General features: G+C 49.3%; 2 protein-coding genes across 2 annotated transcripts in view; one reads left to right on the plus strand and one right to left on the minus strand.

Moving 5' to 3' along the window:
* The window catches only part of LOC131213424 (protein lap4), a 42,430-nt gene extending 41,165 nt beyond the window's left edge, over nt 1–1,265 (plus strand). The window contains exon 19 of the mRNA XM_058207461.1: nt 28–1,265. Coding sequence (XP_058063444.1) covers nt 28–1,134 — 1,107 coding nt within the window. The 3' untranslated portion in view covers nt 1,135–1,265. The remainder of the gene's footprint in view (nt 1–27) is intronic.
* Nucleotides 1,266–2,472: 1,207 nt separating this feature from the next.
* LOC131213423 (protein trachealess-like) lies at nt 2,473–5,922 on the minus strand. The gene is made up of 7 exons (XM_058207460.1): nt 5,828–5,922; nt 5,118–5,324; nt 4,276–5,011; nt 4,082–4,236; nt 3,858–3,964; nt 3,163–3,785; nt 2,473–3,030 (listed from the first exon to the last, which is right to left on the minus strand). Exons 2-7 carry the CDS (start codon nt 5,318–5,320, stop codon nt 2,866–2,868), a joined length of 1,989 nt encoding a protein of 662 aa, XP_058063443.1. The 5' UTR covers nt 5,321–5,324; nt 5,828–5,922; the 3' UTR covers nt 2,473–2,865.
* Nucleotides 5,923–10,767: the final 4,845 nt, after the last annotated feature.

The raw sequence follows: 10,767 nt of genomic DNA on the forward strand, positions 1-10,767 counted from the left end.
TCCTTATACATTTCCTCTTCGTTCCAGGTTGAAACCATGCGCGAAAAGATCATCATGTTTGAGCTTGAAGATTCGCTGGGCGGTGATAGTGAGGGTGGATTGGAAATAGGTGAGCCTGAAACGGAACCCCGCGGCATAGTGGAGCCTGTTGTGCATCACAACGGTGCCGATGCCTGTGCCGAAGACTTGGGCGACGGAGCGGGGTATGCGACGGTAGTGAACCAGCCAGCGGAACCGAAGCTACAAACGATTGTCGAAGTCATCAATCCGATGCTGACCGGTGACGGTCATCCAAATGATATTGCCATCGGGCGTTACAACGACACCTACGGCGATGATTCATTGACTTCCGTGCGTGCGTCACCCCATCCCCATCAAGCTGCCGCACTCGAGTACGGTCGGCTGGCGACATATGAACAGGAAGCGTACGAGTCGGTGAACGACAAAATGAAGCACGTCTTGCGTGAGTTGAAGCAAAATGAGAAAGTGAAGCAGAACTTGTCGAAGAGTCTCACCGAGAAAGAGCTGGCTGCGCTAGCGGATGACGAGCAGGAGAACTGTGGGGAGGACCGTGATAGTGATGACGACGACGTAATCGACCTCATTGAGGGCAGGCTACTGGAGGAAGCGGAAGAATACGAAGAAAAAACCGGTGCTATCGGGACCGTGTTTATGGTGCGCGAGCGGTTGATTAATGATTTCTACACGCACCAGAGTGACCTTGCCCAGGAGCAACAGCAGCAGCAGCACCATCACCACCATCATCACCAGTGGGCACATCCACAGAAGCTACTCGACGCCACCTACCACGACTGCGAGGTGATCACTAACCCGAACGCCGAAGGCTTCTCGGCCGATTTCGATAGTAACTGCAATGCGGGAGGACACAGCTACACGAACGAGGACTGTGACCGGGATGACTACGATGGTGAGGGTGTGGACGACCACCAGAATGGTAACGGCAGTGAGGCGATGCTGCAGGCTGCTAGGGAAAAGCAGATCTCTCGGGAGCTACCTGATGATGATGATACAACGATCAACACTCCTGCGGTCGACGATTCTTTCTCTGCCAGCTCTGCCGCTAGCGGCGCTAGTTCGAAACGAAAGAAACGGAAGAGCAAGAAGAAGAAATGAAGAAATACTGCGCCCATTTTACTCGAGATAAGTAGGACTGCAGTAAACACTCCCCGTGTAAGCAACATTCTAGAAGGGCCTTCCAAAACGATCCTGTTCTTCCAGGGTGCGACCACCTCATCTAGCGCGTGGTGTGCTCCAGTTTTAAACGTATAGCCCGATTCTGTGGACATGGGGCTAGTTGGGTTTCGTGTGTACATGTGTGTGTATGTATACAAACCGTCCTACACGCTCAACGGTGTGCGTAACCGATCGAATGCTGTGCGGGCTTTCGTTTTATGTCATTATTGTACAAGGAAGAAAAGATAAGCAGGTGAGAGGTATCGTGCAAGCATATTGCGTAGGTTAGACGGTAGGTAAATCGTCACGCCCCATAATGAACCCTGTGTTCGATCAGCTTTCCGTTACTCAAGGGACCCATTTGACGCCGGCCAGAAGCGGTCTTGTCTGCCTTGTTTACTTTATTTCAATGCACTATTCCAGTTTAATAGAAAATGAAACGAACAGCAATCGTCACATCCCTTCTAACTGCAACATGCAGCGTGCAGCCGTTGCAGTTGCACATTCATTGCACTATTTTTGCTTCTAGGATACTCGTCTTATTTATATACACACATGTACTCCAATTTTTTCTTTTTTTGGTCAGCCCTCGTTGCTATAGGATTTTATGTGCTCGAATGCAATAATTATCATATAATGCATGAATTTTTTTGCCTTTCAAGTATCTCGTAATATTTATCGCAATTTATGCATTTTTTAATTTTTACGTTTCCATTGATGCAATTTATGTATTCGCGTTGTAGAGCCCGGCAAGGCTCTAGCGCTGGAAGAGGACGATAGGGTCACAGGTTTATCTCATCCGTCGCAGCGGTAGTTTATTGCAATTATTCCCCTCTTTTTAACAGCAATAACTCAGTAGTTTTGACATCCTGTGTATATGATAATAAGAAACAACAATAAAAATCGGTAAAATACGACTCTCACGAGGGTGTCTGTATCGTAATGGCTTCCGACAATTGCTATGTGTGAAAGAGGCGCACACTCGGCGCGATGGCTGCGGCTTACGGTTGCACGCCTGCCTTTTTCTTCCGAGTTGATTTCTTCATCCTAAAAACTACTTTACACGAATACAAGATAGCAATGCGGGATGGCTGTGCTGTGTTATCAACGGTTTGTCACAGGCATCAGGAACTACATAAAAGGTTATGGTGATTAGTTGATAAGTTTATTGTTGTTTGTAATTCAATAAGGCTACATTACTGCCCGCTGAGTTGATGGCTCCCTAGTAAAAGCGATACAGGCGTATGTAGGCAAGTAGAAGAAGGTTTGTGTTTTTTGGAATGTTCTGTCTGTCCTTAGACAGAGCAACGAGTAAGGGACTGTTTGTAATACTTGTTTCCCACCTTTAGTTAACTTCTTCAGAAGCATTACGTTTACCCCGATGACGTGGTCTATAAATACTGGTTTGTAATGTATCGCGACATGTGCCACTGTCTGCTAGGTTGGCATTTGGTTATCCTTAGTGCACTGCTGCTGCTAACCCTAGTAACATTCGTTTACTGTGGTGTGTTTTTGTAATTTTAATTTCAAGTAACCGGTTCCTTCCATTGCCTGCGTTTGGAAGGAAGCGTTTGTTATTGCAGCGAAACATTTCACATTAACTAAGTACTAAGCCCGGTAATTTTAAAAACACGAAACAAATCAAATGGAACGATGGTGTTGCGCCGCCATTTAATGCGACTCCTGGAGCACCTTTTTCGAGGACTTGGCGAGCACTCGTATAACGCTGGCCCGGTTGTTAACGCTCTTCTTGCCACCGGAAGCCTTCTTCTCACCGATGGCACCGTTCTCGTTCGGTAGGCCCAGCATCGGGCTGCCACTTTTCAGTCGTTGGTGCTGTAAAAATTTAGGAGCACAGACACAGAGAGAGAGAGAGAGAGAGAGAGAGAGAGAGAGAGAGAGAGAGAGGAAGAATGAGAACTTGCGTGGTAAGTGCGGGATGCCCATGTGGGGGTTGCTTCCGTCTACCTTACTATTGCTGCAGCCCTTTTCACGGTGGTCCAGCAGCTTGTCCTTGTACTCGAGCTCATGATCCTTCTTCTCGTGCCCACCACCGAACACGAGCCCGGTCAGCGCTTTGTGGCCGCCAACCGTCGCCGTCGTCTGCCCGTAGCCCGGTTTGCCCAACGAGCCGCTCTTCTCCAGCAGCTCTTTGTGCTCCTGCTGCGACCCACCATCGAGGTATCCGCCGTCCCCCGCGAGGTGCTGTTGGTGCTGGTGCTGGTGCTGGTGATGCTGGTGCGAATGCCCGGTATGGCTTTGGCTGACGCCACCGCCACCCAGATCACCGATGCCTTTGCTGTCGAGCTCGTAGTCGGCGATGGCGACGCCTTTCTTGGGCGCGACGCCCGACTTGCCCCCGACGTGGTGGTAGTCGCCCAGGACATTCGCCGCCGCCGGAATCTGCGAGATATCGAGGATCAGGTTCTCCTTCTCCGGCTTGGTGATGATGTAGTTGACGCAGATCACCGTCTGGTCGCTCATGTTCTTCGTCTGGCACACCATCGTGCAGCAGGACTGGATCCAGAAGTAGCCGGCGCTCTTGTTGAGGATGCGATAGAACGGCGTCAGCACCTGGCCCTTCTGTATCACTGTGGGAGGTGGGGGTGGGAAGGAAATATTAGCACCTCTAAGAGCACTTCGTCCACTTAATGAACACTTACGTTCACTGTGGCTCTTCCGCAACTTGTGCGCGTCCTGCCCGTGGCAGAGGCTGTAGATGCTCTTCCCGTTCAGCTCGTCGGCGCTGTAGTCCAGGAAGCTGGAAATCCTATCGATCGTGAGATCGGCGTTGTGCGGTTGGGTTCGAAACAATTAGCACTCCCCCGCTAGGACCCCCCCCTCCCCTCCCTCCACTCCTACCATAAAGAAATCTCCCGGAACGTACCTATTTTCGCAGTGGATGATCGTCAGGTCGAGGCTGGTGCGAAAGACAAACATGTCCGACTCGAGCTTGATCTCGTGGAGCGAGGGCGGCGGCAGCGCGATCCCGATGCCGACCATCCCGATGACCGTCTGCTTGTCGCTGCCGCCGTGTTGCTGCTGCTGTTGCTGCTGGTCCTGCTGGTGCTGGTGGTCCACCCCGCTGCCCTTCTTGCGCAGGTGGCACAGCAGCAGGATCACCCGGTAGCCGGACGACTTAAAGTGGCAGCCGCGCTTGGTCAGGGTCGACTTCATGCGGATGCAGAAGGCCCGATCGTCCCCCTCGTACGCTTCGCCCGGCAGCAGACCCTTCACACCGCCACCTCCGCCTCCACCGCCACCACCACCGCCGCCATCCTTGTCCAGCTTGAGGACCGTCTTCTCGGGCGGCTCGTCACCGTAGCTGCCGTACGCGGAGTAGTCGGCGCTCTTGCGCACCCCCAGCTGCTGCTCCACCTCCGTGTGGTCGTTCTTGTGCACGTAGTCGAAGATGCTGCTGCCCGTCATCTCGACCTGCGACAGCCCGAGGTAGATCGATACGGTTTCGGAGATGTAGAGGAACCGACCGTCGACACCGGTCGAGATGGCGAACCCGTCCAGCGACTGGAGGATGTGGGTGCCGAGGTGCGTTTCGAACATCTCGTTGAAGTACTGGGGCGCGTTGTAGTTCTGGAACCCGATCGGTTCCTTGCACCAGGACGGCACCCCGTTCTCGCTGAACTCCTTCAGCTTCAGGTAGCTGATCGTGAGGCGGATGATGGACGCTTTGTCGAGCTGGCTGGTGATGGCCGCCGGCAGCGGTAGCATCTTGGCCAGCTCGTAGAACTCGTAGTTCTCCTTGCCGCGCCGCGAGCGGGCCGCGTCGCGGGACTTCTCCTTCCGCAGCTCGATCAACCTGCACACGGGAGACGAGACGAGAGCAAGAGCGAGCGGTGCCGGTTGAATGTGATGCAACTGATGGGGAAGAGAGTGGTGTATTGCTGGCAGGCTAACTGGCTTACCCCGGCTCGACGGTGGACAGGTTGCTCGAGACGGCCGAGTTGTGGGACTGGATGGACGAGTAGGTGATCGGACAAAAGTCCTGCCCGGACACGATCCACGAGTGCGGAAAGCCGGAGTTGGTCATGCTCAGGGCGTTCGACATGATTTGCGATGAACGATGAAAATTGCTATACTCAACTTGCAGGGACGAGAAAGGGAACATAATGCTGAAATGGACAGTAACGGACAGTGTGTGGTCAGTTGCCTGAGTATTGCCAAGCTCCTCCCAGCATCCTCTCCCATCCTTGCAGTGCTAAGCAGGCGGGCAGTGGCAACCCCTTTGTTCCTCAGAGTGTTTGAAGAACTAAGAACAAGCAGAAGTCGAACAATTTCCACAATTTGCCACGAAGCTCAGCCAACCGACTCGCTGGAGTCGATTGAAAATGGCCACCAAACTAGCGCACGCCTGTGCCGTATCGCGCGAAAGTAGTTTAAATACTTATTGTACTTCAGGCACATATAGAGTAGAGAAAATCAGAAGGCAAAAACGGTCAAACACGTTAATCTTTGCCCACACCAGGCCAGGACTCCTTGCACCGCGAGCGCGATCGTTTTTCGGTGTTGGCATTTTAAACAAAATACGTTAATGAGCTCCACGGACTCTCGGGCGGACGCGGCACTAGGGCGGCCCTGTGGCGCTGTTGCTGGCCGTCGGTGGCCATGTACTTACGAATTCCGTCCCAGGGCAGTAATTTGGGGGTTAGTGCGCCTTAACGTTGTGTGATTTTTCCTGCGAAATTCCACTTTTTCCGCACTCGCTAACGGGCGGCACGTTTTCACTGAGACATCCCCTACGCACGCAGGCACCGTTGAGCTCTGCCTTTGCCTCTTGCGGACGACGTCGCGGACTTGTGTGTGGCGCGAGTGGCGCCCGCGCTGATATCGGGGCCGGCGGCAGGCGATGGCGAGTGCCCTGCGACGCGCGTGAGCGACCGCGCGCCGTGGGTGTCGCGAGTGAAGTGATTTCCCGAACAAAAAAGTCACTCATATTTTCCATACTGAGATGAAATATCTGAGCGTCGATTCGTTTCTCACCAAAGGCCAGAAAGAAAGCGCAACACCGAACAACTTTTTTGTCTCTGTCACGCTCATGTGCCGGACTGGATGCTGTCCGGCACTCCAACGTCAAACTGTTAGAAACTCTTAGTTTCATGCAGGAACACAGAACGAACGACGCAAGCAAATCAACGAAGCATCATCGGTGTAAAAATAGTGTTTAACTGTGAATTCTAAGCTGTTGCTTATTTCGGTAAGTAAATTTAAGCATCGGGAAGCATTTCTCGATAAGTATTTACTTCTAAATAGTGAAAGTGCACCGCGTCTGTTTCCATTTTCAGCTGACCATTAGAAGCGTACGGGACAATGTCGATAGGGCGGATGATACAGGATACATGGAATACAGGATTCACGGATGGATACACTCTACGTACACGCAGAGATAAGTGAAAAGTGCATGTGTATGGTGGAATAGTGAAACAATTGTAGAAATATTGTAATTGTAAAACATTTGTGGTTATGAATAAATGCAACACTTTGTTTACAACAGCAGAATTTGACAATTCATTGAGAGTATGGCGGTGAGAGGTGTATGGAATGAGGGGAAGAGAGAATAAAAATGTAGGGGAAAACGCTCACGGCGCCCATACGATTTCTTCCGCTATAAGCCTCAGGATTCCGCTATAAGGCACTCCCTCGCATACAGTCTTCCGCTATTATTTGCCGGAACCCAGCTTATAGCGGTAAAACCGCCATACTGAGAGGGGGCATCTCACGACTCGAAATCCGCGGCTAGAAAAATGAAAAATTGAGCGATTTTTTTGTTCGGGTTGCGGCGCGATGTAGCGGATTTAGCGAAATTCAAATCAACGTAAATTTCGGCGATGTCCTCGGTAGGATACTTTCGGTCCTCAAAAGTAGGATACTTGGTACAAGCAACTAATATGTGTTTGAAAGTGTTCACAACAAGCATTTTGTGCAGCAGCAACAAGCACAACGGCCACCAAATTAGAGATGGAACCATTATGAAAATTCCATGTCTTTTCGGCGGACTGAAAAGCTCGTAAAAAAAACTTTATCGGATTGAAAAATCTTTTGTTAAAATGATTTCTATTTTTTTTGACAGCTCTTCAATTGTATAGTTACGTACCGAAGAGACATCATATTTTGCCGATTGAGTAATCAATAAGCAATAGAAAATTGCGTTTTCGGGCATATTAAATACTGAACAATATTAATAATTCAAATTCAAATGTAGTGGACGAAGGCTCTCGACCGCAAGCGGTGGAAAAGTTCCTTGAAGCAGGTAAAGACTGCTCGGCGGTTGTAGCCGGATTAAGTAAGTAATATTAATAAGTTTCGGCACCATGGACTATATCAGAACAGTGTTATAATTATACTGCCACTAAATGAATAACTCACAAGCCGTTTGAGGCTTGTTTCCGCCTTGTGGTACATCGTATTGGCTGGGACTTGTTTACTGCATCAAAACTATTTCTTGTTTGGGAATCGAAATGTTTAAAACAAGATTAACTTAGCGCATGAAACGAGGAATTCCGTTGCCCTCGCAGGAAGGAAGCATTTCAAAAGCCACTCAACCTCTCACCGGCTGCTCAACTCGGTCGTGGTCGAGAGTGTTTTACCGTGAGCTACGTATGGTGCTTGCATGAAATGTTTCATCAGCTTGTTCGGCGCCCGTAGCGTCATCTATTTGTGAAGTTGGCTGCGACAAACTGGCTGCGTGCCCTGATTCCGTTAATGCTGTTCAAATGTTTCTACGGCTGTACTCCGAGCAATCGAGTACGCGCAATACGCGTTTGGCATGATAAATGTGCTGCTTTTAAGTTTCGGAGCGCCAGCAGCAGCAACAGAATAGCATCACGAGAAACAAAACAATAAAAGGTACAGCAACAGCACACAGAATGTTTAGGTCGAAGGGTCGTTGGATAATCAAATGAAGCATCCTTTCGCGTACGGATTCATTCAGTCGTTAAACACGCGGTCGCTCGTTAATGAACAGTTAATGATCTATAATTATAAACATAGATGTCTAGTATGAGCAAACCAATTTTTCTTTTATTTATTTATAAATTCTTACAACCCAAATTTGGCAAGTGCAGGAAAAGCCACATGTTTGTTAAGTTAATCATGTTAAGTTAGATTAAGTTTATACTTAGATTAGATTTATGGGTAATACTAACGTCGTTTTCTTAAACCTCTTCTTCTTCTTATCCGGTTACAACCGGCGGGCGGTCTTCGCCTGCACGAGAGACCCCAATAATTCAGAACATCAAAAATCCCCCGGCTGGTGCAAAGGACTCGGTTGAAGAGCGAGTATTCGGTGGTCCTGAGTAATCTTACGTACCTGACCATTTGCAGGATGTTTGGATGAAAAAGGGCCACAATACTGCAGTAGGCCGACACAAAGCGACTGTGTTGCATGATAACGCTCCATCACATACTGGAAAACCAGTGAGAGAAATCATCTTTGGGAAGTATTTTCAAATGCCCCTTAATCATCTTCGAATTGCTATTTCCAAATAGCTCTTTTTCACATCACTGCAACACGTCCTTGCTGAGCCTACTCTAATTCCTACGAAAATGGTTTGAAATATGGTGTACTTACAAGAGCAACAATTCTTTTGACGTACCCTCCATACATTTCCAATAGATGGCAGACCTGTATAACTTGCGGTGGCATACGACACACTTTGAATAGAGTAAAGCTTTTCTCTTTAATGGATTAAACGTGTTTTCCTTGGAAAACCTGCTACTATGCTTGCACATCTGGCACAACCGCCGTAGCCAAACGATGAGGAGAAATTTGTTTTTAGAACTTTTTTCGATTCCGATAGAGAGTTATCCGGGTCAATTTACACGACAAAATAATAATTAGTGTTAAAAGTGAATTAATCGTTTTTTATAATGTCTCAAACTGATCAACAGAGCAACCTCCGACGCTGAAAGAAATCTTTCTTCCCCGACAGGCAGCAAAGTGCGCCTGGTCGCGTCAAGATCCCGCGCATGCGCAAGCAGTTTTTTGTTTCATTGTTTAACCTTAGAAGAACGGAGCACGCTGCTCAGGCAATTTCTCCATCAGAAACGCTACCTAGCGAAGGGCATGCTGCCCTGGTAGCGATGGGCTCAGTATGAACACTTTCCTGTTCGATCATGTTCGCGCAAGTCCCTCGTCGCTCGCACTGAGCTGCTGAGCGTCGTTGAGTCCTGCCGATTCCGGTCGCGGAAACAATGTTGACAAAACGGAGTTTTGGTCGTTTGAAGTGCGACGAATGTGTGCTCTCCCTCTCGCGGAACTTCTCTAGACGAACGATCTCTGGAGGCTTCCAGAGAAGATCGCGTCAAAACGCCCGCGAGAACGTTTAGAACAACGCTGCTTCGCGGGAAGGTCTGCCGTCCGCAACAAAAACCAATCAAAATGGAAAGCAGAAATCCATTTGTTGAAAATGACCATAATGTTTAAAAATTTCGTATAACCCAGCAAATGAAAATAAAGCTCTCTTTGACAGCCAAATCACACAGGGCTTGTAGCATTCCGATTGACGAGTTCGATTTTGTTGCTCTGTATACGGACCCAACTTTTCCTTGTTCACAACGATTATAAGCCGCTGACAGTTGAGTTATATACTGAGAATTAGTCACCGGGTCGCATGAAACCTGGGAGCCGGCTCGACTGGACCCGACTTTCCCCGACGACGGCTAAAGCATTTCGGTGACTTTCGCGCACAACGTCCGACGCTGTAGGAAATCTTTCTTCGATAAGTTCGCCTGGACAGGTCGCAATCAGGCAGTTGCTTCATCAGAAACGGCAGCCTAGGGACGCAGTTCGGTGCGTAGCAGTTGGGTTGTAGAGATGCGCGCCAAACCACCTGCTGGCACGAAGAATCCGATCTGCATTTTAAAGTCGATTGCAGGAAAACTCTCGAAAGCATTTTGTTCTCCTATCGCCCCCGAGCTCTCCGAAGGGATTCTGCGGAAAGTATTGTCCCTGCTATGTATGAGCTAGCACCGAGCAATTCAACCTGGCGTTCTCATCGCAACCGCATTAACAAGTTATTCGCGTTTGGCTCTTATGCATTACCAGGCGAGCTCAACCGAGCTGGTAGCAGTCTTGCTCCAAACGGTCCCCGGTGAAGGTGCGAGTGAGCGAGTAAGCTGCGCTCTCGCTTACACCTCGAACAGGTTCAGGTGCAAATGCGACGGAAAGCGAAGTGGGAAGAGTACGAGAAATGTGTGCAGCACGAGATGGCTTGTGCCTGTGAATCGCTTGCTAGAGGTGGGCAATACCGCGCTCCAGAAACTAGATGATGAAATTATCAGCTTATGGGCCTTCAACAACACATTTCGCAATCGAAGCCAATAATTTTAGCAAGCCAACTATCATGACCAACGGTGTTTGGTCCGTTGTCAACCTACGATGTGTCGTTGTTGCAGTGTGGCTGAGAATGCCAGCAAATAAACACATTCACCACGTGCGAAAACAGAGCTGGCCATCTCTAGTCTGCGCATTTTGGTTAGCTCCGCCCACTGAACTACCAGAACAGAGTGTGCTGTGCATGGGGCACTGGTATCACTTTCGCTCTTTCTGATCCCTCA

The sequence above is a fragment of the Anopheles bellator genome, chromosome X (genome assembly GCF_943735745.2).
Source record: "Anopheles bellator chromosome X, idAnoBellAS_SP24_06.2, whole genome shotgun sequence".
Classification (NCBI taxonomy): domain Eukaryota; kingdom Metazoa; phylum Arthropoda; class Insecta; order Diptera; family Culicidae; genus Anopheles; species Anopheles bellator.